This window comes from Podarcis erhardii (genome assembly GCF_964252035.2).
Source record: "Podarcis erhardii genome assembly, chromosome: 1".
In the NCBI taxonomy this organism is placed as follows: Eukaryota; Metazoa; Chordata; class Lepidosauria; order Squamata; family Lacertidae; genus Podarcis; species Podarcis erhardii.
This window is the reverse complement of record NC_138497.1, coordinates 73,367,524-73,389,904: the sequence shown is the minus strand read 5'-3', so window position 1 is coordinate 73,389,904 and position 22,381 is coordinate 73,367,524. Positions and strand designations below refer to the sequence as shown.

The following is a 22,381-nucleotide window of genomic DNA, read 5'->3' as shown; positions in this document are numbered from 1 at the left end:
GGTACAATGCAAATACCCCAGCAGGATTGCTGGGGTCTTCCTGTTGCCTCTCTTCTCCCCCTCCCAGTATGCAACATTGACTCCCTGTTGGGAAGATAGTGTAGAGGCTTAGTACCACCTGACTAGCCAATTCCATTCAGATCACTGGATCATGGATTTAATCCATGTTTAACTTACCTGCCAGCTTTATTGTTCACTTGTTTACATATATAGAGGGCAGGGCTCCATGGTAATTAACCTGCCACATGGTGTTTACAGTCTGAAATTTAGCACAGAGGGAAACAACAGAGGAGGTGGAAGATAGTAGAGATGGGGTAAACTGGGAAGGAATATGCAGCTGTTTCAGCTGCATGTGACTTGGGTCTTACAGACTAAGTTGCAGTAGGACATGAGAACTAGGGGTGGTGCCAAAAGATTAACTGGATGCTTTACTGGAAGCAAATGTGCTGGTGCAGTTTACTCACATTGCTCATTCTAAGCTGAGATACTTAAGTATAAGCCAGACTATTGGAAATATTTGGATCCTGTTTTAACTCCAGTTTCTAAAGTAAACAAACAAACAAAAACATAGAGCATGAAGCTCTATGGCTCTTTCTTGTGCATTTTACCCATAAATTATGAGCAGGTTGCGATATTAACCATCTCAAAATCATGATGAAACTCATGGTCAGGTTTGCTAAAGTTATGTAATTATTGCCTTACCTACACCATTTTGTAGTGTTAAGAGTGTATTAGTTTGCACTGTGTCATTCTTCTCCTCCTCCTGTTGCTTTTGCATTTTAAGAGATCTGAAAAACTGGTTTTTATGTGTGCATGTAACACTTGTGCAGCAGTTGGGGCTTGGTTTTTAAGTGGTTCCAGGGCTTGGACTCATGTCACTGGAGTTGGTCCAGGAGATCCTAAAATGTACAGCAGGAATGGGGAATCGGTGATCCTCCAGAAGTTTTGTGAATTACATTTCATTTCATTTCATCCCTTACCTTTGGCCATGCTGGCAGATACTGATGGGAACTAAAGCCCAACATCATATACAGGACTACTGGTCTCTCATATCTGATATACAACGTAAAAATATGAGGTAACTGGGTTCCAGAAGCTGCCCCAAAAGTAAAAGGCTAGGGTGATTATTTTTTGTTCAGTAGCAACACTAGATCTAGCCAAAGTTAGTAATTTTTTAGCTCCATTTATTTCAAAGGAAAAAAAACTCATCTCTTCAGCTGAAATAAATAGGATTTCAGAGTACTTAACTTTGGCTGACTCACACTTCATTTTAATATGCAGTTGAATGGTCTGGATATTTTTAAAGTGTAAGTGATGAAAGATAAAATAATCAAACTCAAGTGTTCCCATGTAAAACTAAGCCAAACTATGGCTTAGTGTGAGCAAGCAAGCACGCTGGTACCCAGAGCAAAAATCATGGTTGCTTCACTCCTCCTGTGGTCCTACTCTGCACTGCTTGTAACCAAGCCATGGTTTGGGCTACTATTGCATGGAAGCCTAGGCTCATGGTTTGTCTTGCTTCAAACAAACCATGAACTGAAAGTGTTTTTTTGCTTCCCACTGGAGGTTTGTTTAGAGGAGATGAAACACTAAGCTGGGTTCACACATAATGATAAATAAAACTATGGTTTCGCTTCAGGTAGTGTAGTAGGACTAAGTGAAGAAGGGAAGTGGCCATGTTTTTTGCCATGTGTGCCACACTCTTGCTCAGCTATGCTTAGTCGTACATGTGAACTGGGCCAAACAGCCTCCATTTAAAAAAAGAAATCCAACTGAATACTTTATACTCCTTTTTAGGATAAAGGCAGAAGAGGAGAAATTTAAAAAGCAATGGGAAGAAGACTGGGGTCATAAAGAGCAATCAAAGTCTCCCAAAACTGTAGTTGCAGAAGTACATAGGCCTCCTCAACATAAACATCGAAGTAAGTAAAAAAGTATTCATCCAAGACAGTGTTAGAACATCATTAACTACAACTTACAACTCTGTATTTCTCACAAAACATCTGCTTGGTGAGAAGCTAATGCCTTTGGGCTGTGGAAATGAGTGCCTGGTGTAGTCATTGATTCTTTTCCTCTTTCTATTAACTTGATTAAGTGTTACAGATTCAGGGGAGCTTTTAATAAGAAGGAAGATAAAAATGAACTGAGGAAGAAAAAGTAGAACTCAGTTCAACACAACACAACACATCAAAACAAGGATTAGTTCCAAGAGATCAGTACAGTTGTACCTTGGTTTTCGAACAGCTTAGTTCTCAAACGTTTTGGCTCCAGAATGCCGCAAACCCAGAAGTGACTGTTCAAGTTTGCGAACTATTTTTGGAAGCCGAACGTCTAACAGGGCTTCCGCAGCTTCCAATTGGCTGCAGGAAGCTCCTGCAAACAATCAGAAGCCACGCTTTGGTTTCTGAACGTTTTGGAAGTTGAACGGACTTCTGGAACGGATTCTGCTCAACTTCCAAGGTATGACTGTACTGGTTGCCTGACTGTTGGACAGTCAGAATCATTATAGAATCATTTTCACTGCTGTGTTGTGACTTCTGGCTGTAATGGATGGATGGCTGGCATTTCGATTCATTCTAGAATAGCATTGCAGAATCCTTTCTGCCCAATCCTTCAGAGTCCAGAAGTAGAGGGTTCATTTGCAGAACAGCACTATAATGCCCAGTCCCTTTTGAATATTATATGTGTTTAAAAATAAGTGTTCTTGCTTGAACCATAGAGTTCATCTGATTGTCAAATATATAGCCGGTGAATCAATCAGCTTGCTCCATTATATGAATCCCCCACAACTCTCCTTCCATATTGCACCAGTGTAGCTGTCTCTATTCAGCTTTATTTAGGTATATGTGTTCCAAAATAGCACTTGTAAAGAGACCACTCTTCTCTCACAATTTCATTATACTGATTACAGTTTCCAATACTAGCGTAGTATCTCTAAGGCTAGGGATGGAGAGAACAAGAAAGTGAATTGCACTGAATTTAATCCTCCGCTGCTTTGATGAATTAAAACATGAAATGGCATGATACAGAGATGTCAGTCCCTTCTCTTCTTTAGCTACTGAAAGCTTCTTCAGCTTCCTCAAAAATTAAATCAGAAGAAAACATGCTTAACTTCTTCAGGGACTCTCCCTTTGTGTCAATTCTTTCCAATCCATTGGCGGTGTGGAACACCCAAAGTATTATCATTTCTTTTTCCCCTCTGTTTCTTTCTTCCTCTGTTTCTCTAGTAGATGTAGATGAAACTGCACTTGACCATTCTGCAGCAGGTGATATGGCTGGAATGAAGTCGAAAGAGAGTCAACAGGTTTGCTGTAACACCTTGGCTTCCTATCTTGACTTTGATGCTTCCTGCACTCCTCTTCCTCCTGACAGTCAGTCTTAATGATGGACTGGCCTACACTTGTCTTCCTTATCCCACAATTATCTTCTTAGGGACACTACTTATATTAACTTGCTATGCTAGATATGTATATATAAATATGGAGCAAGTAAGGAATGTTGTGCATGATCTTTGAGCAAGACAGGAAATAATACTGGATTCGCCCAGCAAGGGATTTTTATGGGTCCTATTTTCTAACACTGGAAACTAGAACAGTGTTCTGGGGGTGGCTCAACTCATGCTGTGAGAAACCAGGAGTAAGCTAAGAAACTAGCCTGTTACATTTTTGCTAAATGTTCATTGACCACAGTACATCAGAATGTAAAGCCCATAGAATCAGCAAAACAGAATTCATAAAAATGAAATAGTTTGTTAAATTAATTCTGATTCAGTAAATTTGTCTAATAGCTTTTGAATGTTATAAGCTTTTCTGGGCAAAGAAGAAAAATAAAAGCGAAATTGCATTCTTAACTAACATCCTTGGCTGTTGGTTATCTGGATGTCTAAAGGAAAGGGGAACAGATGCCACTGTGATCGTGTGTGTGCGTACAATATTTAAACGCAACAAAAATTAGTGTAGCTGGTGTTGAGCTGATCTAGAACCAGTGAAAGTAAAACTGGCTAGCTGCTAAAATTCATTACATAAATTGAAGTTAATTGCTAGAGAAATCTGCAATATATATAGTGACTATATGAACAGAATTGTGTTGTTTCAGTAGGCATATAACTATTTCAATTTGCACACTTTGCATTAAATAAAGTAATTTGATTATTGCACACTATTTTTATTGAAAAAATGTAGCTTAATTATTCCTATTTACAGAAAGTTGCATGTCGTGAAACAACCATCAAATCATTGTGGGCTTTTATTTATACAGTACTTGGGTTCAGAGCTTTGGTTTATATTGAACTAAATTCTACTCAGAGTACAGCAATTGAAATTAATGGGCCCAAATTAGCTATAGCCATTAATTTTAATGTGTCTCCTCTGAGTGTGAATAATGTTTAATAGAACATTATTCTGAATGGGCACAAAGCTCCTGTGTGTTTGTATTTCCTTGTTCACACAGCTCTAAACAATTGTGTTCTCTATTGATATGAGTAGTGAAATTTTGAAAGTGGAGTAGCATCATGTGCACTTCTGAACCCTTGCACTGTGTTCACTAGATTGAGGCACTTGAGCCAAAATGATTGTATAAGTAAGTAGAACGGTAGAAAATAATGGAGCACTATTATTTGTTATCAATAGCTAGTTCAAAGTTAAAATAAAAGTGTGGCTAAGATCCTGCATTCTCTACAATGTGTGATCCCATTGGAGTGCCTCTCCCCCCCCCTTTTAAACAGCTGCCTACCTCTACCTTTTCGTACTGTATATCTGTAATATATTGCTCTCTGTTATATATTTCTCCTTTACCTATTTATAGCTTTTGGGTGGTTTTATCGGTACGAAGGAAAATTTCCCACAATTCGCAAGGTACAAAGAATGTTGAGTGTGAATGTTGAGAAGGTTTGCTGTGGAAAGTGCATTCTAATCCATTCTGTATTTTCCCCAATAAATTGTACACTCATGTAAATTTATTGATGAGCAAGAAATTAAGGGAAAGTTTGCTTACGTCACAGTGACTTAGATGCAAAGAAAGATGCCTTGCATGAGTTCAGGATTTGTGCCACTCCCAATACCTGCTATTTAAACATGGAGTATGCTGGAGTAATAGCTTTAAGAACACATGGTAAAAGATGTAATCTCACCCTACCCTATATTACGAGTCTGTAAGTTTTATTTTCTCCCATGGGACATGCATCAGTAACTATGCACAGAATTGCAATCTATATGCATATGCTTGGAAAGCTCAGCAGCATATTCCAGAATTGGACTGATGTATGTTGGACTCTGGAGGAAGTGATTTAAAGCCTTGATGGAGCAGTCATCAAGACAGTTGTGGATATATGGATGTTTTTAACTTAAGCAACTCCACTTTGCAAAATACGTTTCTGACGGCAGGTAAATTCTTTGTCAGCCCATTTCTAAATCACAAATTGTGTTTATCTTAAGAACATCATCCTTAACTATAAATGATCAATGTTAGTCAGTTAGTGCAGTCAGGTACTACCTACCTACCACTGTTGAAAAGGGATGAGGTTGACGGGTACCTCATGCCCCTTCTCATGGGCATTGCAGCTGATGAAGGAAACTGGGTGACTGAGTTAGCCTTGTGCTGACTGCCCAGTAGTGCCCTCTGCCAGCCCTACTGATGCCATTGGTCCATGTCTGTTGTTGTCATAACTTCTCCTTGTCTCTGCTGCCATCTGACACTGCCCCACCAATATGGGTATGGGCTTCATTTCCCCTTGGTTGCTACTCAGCAGTAGCAGCCAAACACAGTCCCATTCCAGTGTGATCTGCAATGTTTGTTTCAAAAGCCTGCTTGAATGAACTGGCTAGATTTCACAGTTTTACTTTAAGTTCATATCAGAAGTAAAATTCATATTTAAAATAACCAGAGCACCAGTGCAAATTATTTTTAGATGTCTGTGTTGTTAGTACTGCAGTCCTATTCATGCCTACTCAGAAGTAAGTCCTATTGAGTTCAATAGACCTGACTTCCAAATAAGTGTGTGACCTGCCTTGCACCTCCTAAACTAGCAGGCTGCCCTCAGCTACAGCAGAGACACTATCCCAATGTTGAAGTAAGATTCAGATCCACTGTCAACCAGCTTCAGGTGATTGAAGCTGAATCATTTGTTTACAATTGCTAAAGATACAATACCTGATTTTTGTGGCTTTTCTTTAGGAAACACAAAGCCCTGGATTATTAACATTAATCCAATAGCTGAAAGGCAGTTTTTGCTTGTACAATTCCAAAGAAACAGTTTGGTTCTCCACAGTTTTCTGCATTTCCCCCCTTTGCAGTTGTTTGCTGTGTTGTTTTGGCAATATGTTGTACAATATTTTGAGTGTGAAGTACTGAAATATTTTCTTGCACAGTAGAATAATTACTGCTATTATGTAAAAGCCATAATCTAAGCATGTACTTGCTTCATTTGTTGAAAGACCACAGTTTATGTAATATTTTAAAAGTGATGTATTCTTCAGTTAATCTGTATCAAAGGCATCTGCACACATTGTGAAAGCGTTGACATTTTGCCTCCGGCTTTTCAATATCTCGCCCTTCCAACAAGGTTTAGTTAAAATTAAATTCATTATGTGGCTGCTGTTTCTTCATGCCCAGCCTCAGCAATCACTGTGAATAGTTGCATGTCTATATTCACAGAGCCTCTTTTTCTAGGACATCTGCTTTTGTATATATAATCTCAGATTATTGAAGTAGTACATTTTCAGCCCCTGCAATATATATATTTTCTAAATGTATGTAAATATAATGAAAACCACCTAGAAAGGCAAAGAAAGAAAGAAATCCAAAAGCGATAGTCTCAGTGAGCAGAAAAAGAGCAAAATGCAACTGGAGTTTGAGCTAAAGCTTCTCAAGGAAAAGGAAGAGAAGCTAGAAAGAGAAAAGCAGCTGAAAATCAACCGGCTTGTACAAGAGGTATGTTCTTTTAACATGTTCTGATGCCTTTAGTTTTACCATTTATTCCTGGGGGGAAGAAATATGGGTGGTAGTTGAGTATTTACATATGCAAATAACTTCAGATATATGAAAACTTTAAAAATCACATTAACAGTGTAGTTCAAGAAGCTAGACAGCAAAAAGTGGTTATCACAATTTAAAAGCTTAGCTTTGGTCCTCTTTGATTGGCTAATGGCACTATGCCAGGCAATGGCAAACTCTGCCCTCCAGATGTAGTGAACAGACACAATTGGTCATGTGCTTATGCTTTCTAGGACTGCATGCTTGTAACTTTTAATACATGATGCCTTTTGCACAGAGACTATAGAGATTGGAAAAGGAGATGAATTACAATAATGTTTTTATCTGTGCACAACATTTGTAACAGTGAAATTCACTTTGCACAATTGAATATGAATTCTATATCTGTAACAATAGCTTTACACTTTCTTCTGCAACTGTGATATGACTCAGGTATCTGAGACTGAACGAGAAGATTTAACGGAATCAGAAAAAACTCAGCACTGGGTGGAAAGGCTTTGTCAAACACGTTTAGAACAAATCTCCTCTGTGGAGAATGATTCTCCTGAGGTAAAATCATGCTCTGATCCCCACCCATTGAGATATCTAAAATGCCTGTCTTTGTTTTCTTTTTTTGATCCACAAACTATTTTACAGATGCAGTTAGCAGTATTGTCTCTAATAGTCTCACTCGTTCAGTTTACATGGTGGGGAGAGTTTCAAATTCATTCAGAGAAATAGATGCCCTTTCTCTAAGGAAAGACATTTTAAGAAGGTAAATGCACTCAAGAGAAGCAGAATTAGAACAAAAGCCTAGCTTCCCAGCAGTAACTTCTACTGATACTTAGTCCTTTAAAACAGGGATAGGCAAACTCGGCCCTCCAGATGTTTTGGGACTACAATTCCCATCATCTCTGACCACGGGTCCTGTTGTAGGCCATGGGAGTTGTAGGCCAAAAAACATTGGGAGGGCTGAGTTTGCCTAAACCTGCTTTAAAATCTAATACTTGCTATATGACACCTTATTACATACACTAAAAAAAACCCCTCAAAAACCTTAGAGAACCTAGAGACCAGTGCTTTTTTCTGGGGGGACGCAGGGGTACACATACCCCTAAACATTTTGTGAATCTAAGTTTGGCCTCATTGAGGGGCAGTATTTCAATATGAGTAGGAAAATGAGAGTACAGTACCCCTAAACATGTTTTTTTAAAAAAGAAAAAAAGCACTGCTGGAGATACTTTCCCACAATTTTATCACAAATAAATGAACAGTATAAGTTTCTGCAATGTCTCCTATCCCTTCTAATTTATAAACATGTATGCAATTGTGTGAGTGTGGAGTCTTAAATTATACTGCTTGCAATAGAAATATCTGTTGGGAAGCTAGGTTTTTTCTTTTAATTTTGCTTCCACGGATTGCTCTTACCTTCTTGAAATGTCTCTTTCAGCTGTAGGAATTTGTTAAGTTGTGGGTGAACATATCAGACGACACAGCGATTCTTCAAACAGCTCTTGTTTATTCACAGGCCAGGACAGAACTGAACTGAAGGGTTCAGTCAGCCTGCTTATATAGAACTCCAGTACAATGTAACTGTAACAATTTTCTAAAACTATCCAATTACTGAACGTCACTTTCAATCCCTTATTTGCATAACTATCTACAGTATCCCCCTGCTGGCCCAGGGTGAGAACTTCAGTACATAACAGATTTGTTGTCGCAAATACTGGTTTCCTTTGACCTGAATTGCGACATATTGGTATGTGGGCCAATCGTACAATTGGCATTGCATGGAAATGAAATGTTATTATAGCAGCAGGCGGCCTTGTGCTCCGTTGCTTGCTCTTAGTGAGGATGTATGCAGGTAGTTTTAAGCAAGTGCTACATTAAAACAGATTTATTTGTTGTTATATTAGACAACAGGTGTACGTCCCGCTGTTTCTCCTTCTGCTACATCTGTGCGGAGGTTTGCTGGTGGTTTGCAGCTCCACACCACTGACCTTGATGATATCAGCTTAGATGATGTTGGCAAGCCTCCAAAACGCCCAGCACCTCCGCCTCCATTGCCCCATGCAATTCCTGTATTCCCAGGGACTTACCCGCCTCCTCCACCAAGTGTCCCAGCTCCTAGGGGGCCGCCTCCAATGCCCTCTACTGCAGCATCATGGATTACATCGCCTTCTCCTTCCTGGGTGCATGCTGCCCCTCCTCCCCTGTCTCCCCCATCTTCTCCCCCATCCCCTCCTGCTCCGACTCTCCATCCTGTGCCCACTCACTTGGAAGAAAGGATGGGCAGCCACAGCTATCAGCCTAATGGGCCAGCAGACTCAGTGAATGACTGGGAAATGAAAAGCTACAAGGGAAGGAGCTTTAGTCCAATTAGTTCTCAGACCAGTGAGCAGACCTATTTATCCAATCCAAAGGTATGACATAGTATGGAATATGTTTTGCATCTGTGGCAAACCCAACCACCTCCTGCTTCTGTTTGAGTTTGTCAACAGAAAATATACATATTCCACTGTGAGTTTTGCTCTGCATGATATTGTACTGCAGCATCCCCACTCCCCCACAAAAGAAAAGATAAGCCCATTTTAGAACATGGTCTTATCATGCTTGTCCTCTCCCACCCCCACCCCCGCCCCAGTGTGGTCTTTTGCACATTTATGGAAATCCTATTGTGCTTCATGGAGACATTTGTACAGCTTATATTAGTCACCTGAGTGTGTGTTTTTCTGCTACATATTTGTGTAAGAAAAAGGGGAGCTGCTTGAGCAAATGTGCATAACAGCTGAGAATCAAACATGAATGTGCTTCTGAGTAGCACATTAATGATCAAGTACTAAATTTGCTAGGTTGGCAGGAGCTGGGACCAAGCAACGGGAGCTCCCCCCCCCCCCCCGTCGTGGAGATTCAAACCACCAACCTTCTGATTGGCAAGCCCTAGGCTCAGTGGTTTAGACCACAGTGCCACCCGTCAAAGTGCAAGTAGATAAATAGGTACCGCTCCAGCAAGAAGGTCAATGGCGTTTCTGTGCGCTGCTCTGGTTCGCCAGAAGTGGCTTAGCCATGCTGGCCACATGACCCGGAAGCTGTACGTCGGCTCCCTCAGCCAATAAAGCGAGATGAGCGCCGCAACCCCAGAGTTGTCCACGACTGGACTTAACAGTCAGGGGTCCCTTTACCTTTACATTTTTACTAAATTTGTTGTTGAGCTACTGATAGCTCACTATGCACTCCACTATCTGTTAACCACAATGGAGATCTCTAATGGTGCACCTTCTTTGCAGATTTCTACTAAAGACCATCCTTGGTCCTCCCAAATTGCATGTTCTTTCTGTCTGCTTGTGATGCTTTGTTGTTTCAAAAGGCTTTCTCTGGTTTCTGGTTTTCGTACATGAAGATTTTAATACCACTTCTCCATCCAGGTGGAAATGCTAGTGTTCATGTTTTAAATAGTTTAGCTTGTTTCTCTTTCATAAGTTGATTTCAGTGTTTATAAATAAGATAAGAGTGCTTTAAATCGTATTGTAGGGATTAGTCTGTGTTCACAAATATTTGCATGCTTGTTTCAATGAAGGAAGGAATGTATTAGTCATTGACCACTTTAATATATGGCACAATCCTATACACATATATGTAGTTGAACCACACTGAGTTCAGCAGGGTTTAATCTCAGGTAACTGTACAGTATTGCTGTTTTAATTAATACAAATGGGTTGAGGAAACCCATAAAGGGCCAAGAATATTTAAAATGAAAGTTATCTAACAATTCTCATTATATATTTTTTATCCTGTTTTAAAGTAAGACAGGTCTTTGAAGGGTCAAAATATCGTAAGGTTGTCACGCTTGCTTCAAAAGAAGTACATATTTTGTCACCTGCATGTTATTCTTCTTTCTGTCATAAACCAATTTGTTTTTCAAATGATTATTGGTTGTGTGGTATGTCAAAACCATAAGTCATCATACCCCATATGAAACCTGTTGTCATTTAGGTTGCACGAAATACAAGTCACCTCAGCAAAATGTCATCTGCATCAGGCAGCCCATTGGTATGTCATATATATATATATTTAGTAAATAAAGAAAATGTGATAGCCTTCCAACATAATACCATAAGACTTTCAGATCTCAGAAGAAACGAATTGTTTTATTTATGAAATGCCTAGTTTTATGGTCCTAGCTATCAGTGGAAAAGCAAGCATTCTAAATGAAATATCCAAATGGCCCTGAGTCTAGTATTGCTTGGTGCTTAAATTGTTGTTCAAACTATAAAGTTCTCCACCCATCGCCACCCCACCCCTATAGTGCATTGGTTGGTATTGTGGGTGGTGTGGGTTACCTTCGTATGAGTTTCATGGGACTTGATAGAAGTTGATGAAGTGTCTGAATTACATTCAGAATGTGTGAAACACACAGGTGTTTTCTGTAATATTCTTAAATTGCACCTCCATAGCAATTTTCTCCAAGCCCTCCTGCCCTGCGTCGCCCAGCTGTACCTATAGTCTCCAAACCTGTCATGCTGCATCCTGACCACAATATCATGGTCAGACCAGCAATCAAATCAGAAGCCCTGGTAAGATTAATCCTATATAATTTGCATGCTGCAAGTGTGTTGGGTATTGCATGTCAAGTGATCTGCTCACGACTGATGTCCACCTTTCATTCTGAGTTCTAACTCAGAATGCAAACTGAACATGTCAGATATATTGTGACGTGTGACAGATCTTAAGCTCTTAACATGGATGGCATTCCTGGGGTTTCCTACAAGACCCTGGCTCCTGGAAGTCAAGTAGATCAGCCACTCAGCTACTGCCCTGAATCTAGCCTTCCATCAATAGTCTTCACAATACCTACCTGCTGTCAGTCCCTAGTGAGTTAAGAGACCGTAGGACTCTTCTCCTGTACACTTAACTGAGTATATCCACACAGGATATGTGGGATGAGAGATACTGATCTTTATAATCCAGCCAGGACAAAACACAGTTAAAACAGTAAACATATTTATCTATAAAAAGCAATACCCAGAAGTAGTTGTATTTTTTTACATGATACTAAAATAAGTTCTAGTATTTTAACCTAACACAGCTGAGTCGTCTCCTTAAGTTATCCTAACTATTTAACTATCCCTTCATTGCCTCTCATTTCCTCATCTTATTCCCTCTCCTTCTGTGAGAGGGAGTCCAGATAGTCCAGCTAGGCAGTGTCTATTTGAAGTGCAACTGATCCATGATGCAACATATAGTTCAACTGTGCCTTCAATGCAGAAGAAGTTTGTACGTGTACAAAAGTAACCTTGCTCTTGCTGATGTATTTGTAGGATAACTAATTGCACACTTGGCAATTTGTTTCTATCTTTTTTTCAGCCTCAAGAGATGTTTAAAAGGATGGTGGTTTACAATTCATCATTTAAAAATAATAAAAAACAAGTAAAATAACATTTTCTTTGTTTGTGTGGCATTTTGGTGTTTCAGTTGTGCTTTGATACTAGCATTCTCCCTCTCTTTATTCCCCCCTCCCTGTTGTCATTTGGAATAAGGACACAGTATAGCTTTCTAAAATAATAATGGATTAAGATTATTATCTTAGTCAAGCTTTATACTCTCTTGATGAATGCATGCAACTCCTGCTAGCATATTGAGAAACTAGAATCATAGAATCATAGAATCATAGAGTTGGAAGAGACCACAAGGGCCATCGAGTCCAACCCCCTGCCAAGCAGGAAACACCATCAGAGCACTCCTGACATATGGTTGTCAAGCCTCTGCTTAAAGACCTCCAAAGAAGGAGACTCCACCACACTCCTTGGCAGCAAATTCCACTGTCGAACAAATTCCACTGTTGAACTAGGGGTCTTACGTAATGTTTATCATGTAGTTTGTTCCCAAGTGAAAGCTGCTTCTATCACAAATCACCACTCTGGGGAGGACTATGCGTTAAGACCATGATGTGGCATCCAACCCTTTGTCCCCTTCTGTAGTTCTGATCAGAGCCCCTGCACCTGCAATTTGCGTTGGGAGAAAAAGCTCCAATTTAAACAAATGGGAGCTGCATGCCCTGATGCAGATTGCGGGTGAAGAGAGGCCCAGTCTAGGTTGGGATTAGAGCTGCAGGATAAAGCTTAACGGCCCCCAAACCCCACACCAAAGTACCAGTCTGGACTGGGGATCCCTACAGTGGTAATTAGTGAAAGAAAAAAGTTTGCACTAAAGGCCAAAGTACATGAAAAACACCTTGTGTAGTTTGGTTCTAATTACAAGCACTAAAAATCCTGATATTTTAAGACATCAATGGGAGCTTTATTTGCCCTGATTAAAGCACCTCTTCCTCCACTCCACAGTCCTGACGTTGCTTTTCCCCACCCCACCCATGCTGATTATTTGTTTTGGTTTATTAAAACAAACAAACTCACAGGGCCAAATGATGTGGTTTTAAAATATGAGAATAAAGTTGTTACCTTCCTACTTGGAACCAGTCTGCTAATATTCTCTCCTTTCACCATGAAGCAGAAGTACAGTACTAGATCTGCAATTTAATTTTTAATGTAGCAATGCCCAGTGGTTGTGCACCTGTTAGTAGTACACAATGAAAACAGTTTGGTGACACTTTTCCCAGAAACACTAAATGCATTTCACAGTGTTTATTCTAGAGTGGTAATGATTTGTTTATTGGATCCAGCCTGTGTTTGTTTAAAGGTATTGTATTTACTCTTTCTTAAAACATATTTTCCCAGGAAAGTATTCTTCAGGGACAACATCTGTTTGTTATGAAACTGACATTGAGGTTAAGAAAGATGAAGTGATTTGCTTTAAATCACACCATGAATCAGTGGTTCCACTCAAATTACAACTCCCAGTTCTAAGACATTTGTTCAGAATATTTCTTTCTAATATATAAAGACTGCCCAGATCACTTTCATTTTTATCTTCTTTACAGAATTCATTATTATAAACCATATTATGTCAGAGTTGTACTAATTGCAAGTAAAGTGCTTTGTGAACACAGCTATTCCCCAAACAACAAATCTAGAATCTGTGAAACCTGAAACCAGAAATCTAAAAACTGGCCCAAATGAGTTAATAAAGGGAGCGGGGTCAACAATGAGAAAGTTCGATATGCCTAAAACTACACTGAAATTAATAAAACAGGACTATCCCAATGTGTTTACCATCCTATTTATCATGCTTATCATTCCACTAGGATAAGTTAATCACTGGTATATGTGCTTGATTTTAATACATGTAAGCATGTCCATTGAGGATCAGTGTTAGATGTGTGTGAAACGGGCACATGGATTCTAGTCAGGGTTAGACCAGAAGACAACCAAAGCCATACAGTCTCACCACCACCCCTGCTGTTTAAGGGGAGCAGTCTTGATGTGCAGTAAAATGAGCTGGATTTGCTTTAGACAGGCAGTTAAAAAGTTATGCATGCACTGAAGAGATGAATGTGAATGCATGTTCAATTAAATAAAAACTTTTAAGAAATGTTTTCTTCTTTATTTTGTTTTTCTGCTTTGTAGTAGCCAACTTGCCAGTTCCATCTCAGCTTTACTCCTTCCTTATATTGCTGAACCTCTACCGAGAGCCTGCAACTCTCCCTTAATTATGCTAGTGGAGTTCAGCAAAATACATCATCTGCATGTAGCCTTCACTATCCATAGACAAAAGTAACTTATCAATAGCTAAGTCTAAGGAAACTTCTCTAGAACAATTTTATTTGACTATTACATCCTAAACAGTTGGAATCTCTCTGTATGTCTTCTGACTGTCAGGAGGAATGTGAACAAACTGTCTAATATGTCATCATCTCATTTCTTTTCTGGCTTTGCTCATCTAGGAGCACCCCCTCCCCATTTACTGTTTGCTATGCATGTATTTGATTACCAGTTTTATTTGCAGGGCTTCCAGAAGTATGTGGAAAACTTTGATCCCTACACAATGGTAAGGAGACGTTTACAAGTATAGGCCATTTGTTATCTCTTATGCTTTGCGCTGCCTTTTAACACAGGTGGAATTTTTAGCTTTCTGAACTAAGGCAGAAACTAATACAGAGACCTGCAAAGGGCATGTTCTGCACAGATTATATCTAGAAGTGCCTACATTCTGTTTTAAGATGCATGCTTCGCATTATGTAATTTGTCTTTCGCATTTGAAAAAGTTGTTGTTGTTGTTTAGTCATTTAGTCGTGTCCGACACTTCGTGACCCCATGGACCAGAGCACGCCAGGCACTTCTGTCTTCCACTGGCTCCCGCAGTTTGGTCAAACTCATGCTGGTAGCTTCGAGAACACTGTCCAACCATCTCGTCCTCTGTCGTCCCCTTCTCCTTGTGCCCTCAATCTTTCCCAACATCAGGGTCTTTTCCAGGGGGTCTTCTCTTCTCACAAGGTGGCCAAAGTATTGGAGCCTCAGCTTCAGGATCTGTCCTTCCAGTGAGCACTCAGGGCTGATTTCCTTAAGAATGGATAGGTTTGATCTTCTTGCAGTCCAGGGGACTCTCAAGAGTCTCCTCCAGCACCAGAATTCAAAAGCATCGATTCTTTGGCGATCAGCCTTCTTTATGGTCCAGCTCTCACTTCCATACATCACTACTGGGAAAACCATAGCTTTAACTATACAGACCCTTGTCAGCAAGGTGATGTCTCTGCTTTTTAAGATACTGTCTAGGTTTGTCATTGCTTTTCTCTCAAGAAGCAGGCACCTTTAAATTTTGATGACTAACTCATGTTTCTTGATTTTCTGCTAGTTTTCACCTGATCAGATTATGGGGAAAGATGTGCGACTTCTGCGCATAAAGAAGGTAATGTTTGTGATGGAAGAAGGATAACTGGTTAAGCTTTAGGAGACAGTTGTTGGGATATGCAATGTGGCACCAGTGCTCATTTTAAAATGAAACTTGCTGGTGATGAAGTTCAACAGTCATTCTCTCACACTGAATGACCTAAAATCTCTTCTCCCAACACCAGATGTTATTGAAGAATTTGGCCCATGCCCCAAAACCACTTCCATCAGTGTTATTGATTTGTTTATTTATTTAAGTAGATACTGGCTTTACTTCTGAAAACTCTTAAAGGCTGGACAATATGTTCCTTTTCACAAAGGTGATTTTCTTTCATCTTTTCCGAATTATGTTTTTCTTAACAGGAAGGATCATTAGATCTTGCAGTAGAAGGAGGCATCAATTCACCAATTGGAAAAATAGTGGTTTCTGCTATTTATGAAGGTGGTGCTGCAGACAAGCATGGTAGGTAGCTTTGATCAAGAACAATAGAAAAGATGAAATCATGTCACTCATTTGATTAAACAGTTACATTGACATTTTTTGCAATCTTTCAAACCTTACAAAGCTCATTTTTAAGCACTGGAATTCTTGAGGCAGATATCTATTATTTACTTTGTTAATAATTGTGGTTTGTATTCAGTAGCATTCTTCTGCTGAAGGAACTGAGGCTTTCTCTTTTTACAGTGGGGAGGGAAGCTATTTTTACAAATTTCCCTCTCCTTCTGCCACCACCCATGCTGTTCCAGAGGGTTTGACAACTTCCTGAAAATGATTTGTAGGGTTTTAACAAGGAGGGGGGAATTGGAAAAATTATATCCCTTCTCATCAGGAGTGTAGCATGGGGGCTGAAACTGGGGCGATTGCCCTGGGTGCATTTTGGGTGGGGAGCACACTGCTCATGCCACCCTCCCCAAGTCAGCCCTGTGCGGATTTGGCCAAAGGAGCATTGGTGGTCTCTGCTGGGAACGTGCAGGATGAAGCATCTTTGCCCCACATATCCCTTACACAAAGTAAGACAGCTGGCAGTGGGTGGGTAGAGGATGGTGGGCTGTATTGGCCTGGCTGGATAAGGGGGCATTGTTCGTGTGACATCGTGCACATGCAATGCTCACACACACACCCCAATGTTGGGCGCAACTCGGCACCGCTGCTTTGGATTCAGCACACAGAGCAAATCAAGCCTCTGTGGCTCTTTTAAAGTTTTCAGCTTAAAAGCTCCCTAGCCTATTGTTCTCCTACCCCCAAGATGACATGGCATCCAGCTAGGTAATGGGAGGGGATCCTTACTACTCCTGGAAAGGTATCACCAGCTACTTGCTTACATGGCAACATGGCCAACTCTTTAGCCATGCAGATAGGATGCTTACAGGCCAATCTAGGGCCATTAACTTAGCAAACTGGTTTAAACAGTTTAGCAGCTCCTTCTAGTGTACACTAGAATCTTATAGATACTTAATCACAGACTTGGTTGGGATCCACAGGCATCAGCCCCCCAATCCTGTAACATTATTTGGTATGGTGTGGCATAGTTCCCCCTACCCAGAATTGCTGCCTTCATTAAATAGCCTAGTTTGATCTTCCACATTGCTGAGTAGTAAACGCTTCTGTAATTAACCCAGAAATGTTCTTGTTCCTTTGCTTTGTATTTTCTTTTTCAGGAGGCATTGTGAAAGGGGATGAAATCATGGCTGTGAATGGCAAGATATTGTTGGATGTTAAACTGGATGAAGCTCAGGCGACTCTTGCAAAAGCCTGGAACATGGGTGGGGTAAGTTAGTCTGCATTTCCTAATCTACATTTTACATTTTCCTGCTCTCCTTATGAAAAGCAGTCAGTGGCGTAGCGTGGGGGTGCAGGGGGGGCCGTCCGCACCTGGCGCAACATCAGGGGGGGGGTGCACTCGCACTCACAGCTCTCTGCCCCTACTAAAATCCACAGGTTAGGGGGCGCAAATTACTTGCCTTGCCCCGGGTGCTGACAACCCACGCTACGCCACTGAAAGCAGTAGATAATTTTCAAAAGTATTGGTAAACATAAAGTTAAAAACAACATATGTGCCCTGTCATGAAGTAGAAGTGAAGAGGGTCTAGGAATCCCACACTGGAAAATATATTATAAAATTAAACAATTACTATGTATTACTATGTATTACTATGTATTGTATAACACAAATACACAACTTCATTACTTTATCCTGATTAGCTACTGGTGATTTAGATTTAATATTTATGAAACTTTTCTTTTGCAGGATTGGATTGATTTGGTCATTGCTGTGTCTCCTCCCAAGGAATATGATGATGAAATGTAAGGTTTCACTTCTATAGTCATCTATTAGTTCACAGAAATAAACTAGGTGTCTCTCTTATTTGACTTCAGCTAGAGTCCTTAGATGTAGGCTCAAACGTTAGTGACCACATGAGATCCAGTGTGGTGTAGTGGTTAAGAGCGATAGACTCGTAATCTGGGGAACCGGGTTCGCGTCTCCGCTCCTCCACTTGCAGCTGCTGGGTGACCTTGAGCCAGTCACGCTTCTTTGAAGTCTCTCAGCCCCACTCACCTCACAGAGTGTTTGTTGTGGGGGAGGAAGGGAAAGGAGAATATGTTAGCTGCTTTGAGACTCCTTCGGGTAGTGATAAAGTGGGATATCAAATCCAAGCTCTTCTCTTCTCCTTCACATTTTAAGAAGAATGTCAACGAAATGAAGGGGATGTCAACAAAAACAGATTAAATGCTAAGCAATTTAGAACCTAGGGAAAGGTTTTTAAAATAGACCGAGGGTAAAGAATTGTCAGGAGGATGTGGAAGCTGTTGCTGCCTTCATTGCTGCTTACCTTCTCTTTCCTGGCCTGACCAGATGAAGGAACAATTATGCTGGAAGTGATGCAACAGGACAGCAGCAACACTGAAAGACACACCTCCCGCTCCCAGCATCTGCATAAAAGGCAGGATGCAGCAGCAGTGGAGAAAGCGGGAGGGGAGGGGGAGAGGAAGGGAAAATTGGGCTGGATTCTAGACACATCAAGAAGTGTTTCAGTTAAATGCGTTGCAAACTTTATATGAGAAATTGGGTTAGCAAAAATGGAGCTCCACAGCGCCATCTGGTGTCACAGTGTTAGAATGCATAAACAACACATATAAAGCATATTTTCTTTGCCAATGTAGCCAAGTCCTGGGTTGATTGATTTTCACCAGGGGTGGCAGAAGAGATGTGCAAGGGTTGGGGATGGGGGTCATTATTACACCAAGTATCTTAGGTAGCAAGCGCTTCACTTCAGAAAATAAGCTATTTTATAGGTCGAGTAATGAGAAGGAGACCTAAGCCTAAGTGGTGAAGATCCCATTAGGCAGTTTCTGACAGGAAAACACAAGCTGGGGTTCTGAGGATCCTTGGGACCTTATAGAACACAATTGTGACCAAATATTTAGCAGGACCTAGCAGTGAGTTGCTGTACGCAGAGAGCTTGATTGCTTATCAGGGCTACTAAGGGAATGGCAAGGAGTTAAGGCTTTAAGTGGCCTAAAACCCATGAAATCATCCTAATTTTTTTGTCATTCAACAAATCATCTACCATGTATTATTAAACATTCTTAATGAAACCTGGATATTTTATAATACTTAACTGCTCTGATGGCAGCCTGAAATTATCAGCCTAATTCCAATGCATATGGAAATTTGTTTCTGCCTCCAATGCATATCTCTAGCTTAATGAGAAACCATCTGCACAAATGGGGGAATCAATAAAACAGCTGAAGTAGAAGAATAACAGCAGCAGCAAAGACTATTCAAACAGCCAGAAGTTAAGCAATAAAAAGTCTTTCTAAATAATAAAAAAGTGTTAACCACCTGCCCAAACTTAGAAGGGAATGATTTGTTGGATTTCAGTAGAAAGGGCATTCCACAACTGTGGTACCACCACTGACCAAGCCCTGTCCATAGTATTCACAAACCAAAAAATACAGCGTACAAAGCTTGGGTAGTTTCAAAATACCTAATGTTAGTAGTTATTAACAGAGACATAGAGGAGTGCAAGCAAGCAGAGGAGTAACTTCCATACTTATTGTGTGTTTTCATATCCTATATATTTAGCCCTATTCCTTCGTCATCTGTCATCCCCAACATAAACAGAAAGGTTTTTGAAGGCAGTGCTGCAGTGTACAGACAAGGGTTTCTTCTGCAGCTGTAACCACTGCAGTGTTCCCTCATGGTGAATAGCAAAGCTGGGTGCACATATTATGTTTTTGTGCAAATGTGTGCATTGCAATGCATGCGCCTGCCTATACTTTGCATGCTGCTTAAAAGCTTTGCAGAATTTTCTTTGGAATTGGTATTTCTCATTTTCTTCAATTAGTGCTAAAACTGTGGACCCTGTAGCAAGAATATTCATGTATCATGTAGTATTATTTTGTATTATATAATGCCCTTTTCTCTAACTGCTTCCAATGTGATGTGTTTGAGTAAAAATTGGTAGAGACTAGAAAAAAAATCATTTTTCTTCAGTTCTTTTTCACTCTGTATTAGCTAAGTAACTAATAGCTACCTCAAAAAAATGCAGTCAGAACTTTACAAGACTGGATCCAACCAACTCTGTCAGACAAAACATCAACTTGCTTGTACAATTAGCAAAATCTTAATATCACTTCTGTTTTCAGAATTTACAGGGAATTTACAGCTGCTTGTTCTTTAAATCCTATTAACATCAAATTGAATATTTAAACTTATAATCAGGCTTGCCAAAGGAACACATGTTTTTGTTCATTCTTGGTGTTGACATTTTTCTTTTTTTATTACAGAGTGACTTAAAATATTCTGATGTCATTAAAATCCAATGGAGCTTGTATCCGTGTGAATGTGCACATAGGCTTGCACTCATGGTTTCTAAAAAGGCATATAGGAAAGCTGTGGCTCTCCAGATATTGTTGAACTACAACTCCCATAATCTCCCACTATTGGCCATGGTGTTTGGGGCTGATGAGAGTCCAGCAATATCTGGAGGACCCAGTTTCCCCATACCTGGTCTAGGTAAAGTTTCTCAATTCCAATCCTAAAGTTGCTTATAAATGAAGGAGATTTTTACCCTTTACAAGTCATGGAGAGAAATTGCAAGTGAGTCATGCTTCCTCTTTTTGAGCTTCAGGGGCAATGTTCTGTGGGGACCTCACACTACAACACTCCACTAACAACTCCACTACAACCTGATGTATGAACTGCAGATGCAGAAACAGTACATGCATCTCTTCCCAGGGAAGCACAAAAAGAAATAGTGTGACTCGTTCCACATTCCTGTCCACCATCACACACACCCACACACACACCCATTTCCTAACCTTTCCTAAGCCTCCTGGAAAAATAGAGGCTATGCTCACCACCAGTAAGTGTTTTAGGCTTCTTCATTTGTCATGTTGATGTGCATGAGTCTTTTGTGATCATGCTCTGAAGGGTTAAGCACTGTAAACGCTAATTTTATCGTATCATTCGGTTTTGCTTACTCAAGTTGTATCCCACCTTGATAGAGATGGACATTAACCATTTTTTCCTCCCCTATTACAGGACATTTTTTTAAGATGGGAGAAACAAAACATAAGCATTCTGAAGAAACCTACCAATGTATAGGTATCAAGTTACTTTTATCAAATCAGACTTCTATCAGTCAAGAAGTGTGAATAAGATGAACATGAGATTCTGCAAATCATTCACGGCCTTGTGTTTGAACTCTCAGAGCAGCATGTCATTTTATTTCCTCTCATAAGCCATGGTTTGTGGTTGCTTATAACTGCCAACAGCTGAATAATTCATTGGAGATGATAAAAAGAGCCAGGGGCCAATTCTGAAACTGTCCTAACTACACTACAGGTGACATTGTTTAGGAGAGTTTGATCCTTTCTCAAAGGAAGAAATAACACAATCCTACACATGGGTAATTTTCTAACATACTAATACTTAAAGCACAGAAGATAGGGGGGAATTCAGCGAGGATACTGATGATATAAATAACTCAATGCTTAATGCGTTTCTGAATTGCTGTTTTGAATCTTTACAGATACAGCATTTACATTTTCTTAATTACTCTATATTCAAAAATGATTTTTGTTTTTATGTTTCACATCTGCTGTTGTTCCAGTGTGCCAAGATATCCAAATATACAGCATAATTTCTAAACTGCCTTTTAATGCAATAGTGTATTTTGAAAATAAAATGGTAATTCCCAGACACTGAGTTACTGTGTCTTTTAACAGGATTCTGATAACTTGTGGTTGTTGGTAAATATGCCAAATTCTTGGTTTGTTTCAAAATAATAAAAACACACTTTGAGGAGCTACTGTACAAGCATTTACTCCCACTCCAGGTGTGTTGGGAGATAGGGATCCATAACTTGGTAATGTAGCATATGCCCTGAATGTAGAAGCCCTAGCTTAGAATCCAACTCCTAGGGGCCTTGGGAGCTTCGGCCCCCACAAAAAAAATATTTGAGGGGGGCGGGCCCCCACAAAGTTGATGGGCATTTCCATTCAAATGGGGTGTATGCACTGCATCATGTGATTATGTGGGGTGGGGCTTACCTGGGTCCCCACAATATTTTATTCAGGTTGATATCCCTGGTTCCAAGCATCCCTACTAGGAAGGATCTCAGAT

General features: G+C 40.1%; 1 protein-coding gene across 2 annotated transcripts in view; it reads left to right on the top strand.

Annotated features, from left to right (window-relative positions):
- USH1C (USH1 protein network component harmonin) overlaps positions 1-21,981 on the top strand; it is a 123,987-nt gene extending 102,006 nt beyond the window's left edge. The window contains exons 14-21 of one of the 2 annotated variants that reach the window (XM_081840966.1): positions 1,798-1,922; positions 3,228-3,304; positions 14,869-14,910; positions 15,715-15,768; positions 16,113-16,212; positions 17,409-17,518; positions 17,999-18,054; positions 21,299-21,981. In XM_081840966.1, coding sequence (XP_081697092.1) covers positions 1,798-1,922; positions 3,228-3,304; positions 14,869-14,910; positions 15,715-15,768; positions 16,113-16,212; positions 17,409-17,518; positions 17,999-18,054; positions 21,299-21,311 — 577 coding nt within the window. In that variant the 3' untranslated portion in view covers positions 21,312-21,981. The other variant, XM_081840965.1, reaches the window with a different exon arrangement.
- The last annotated feature ends 400 nt before the right edge of the window (positions 21,982-22,381 follow it).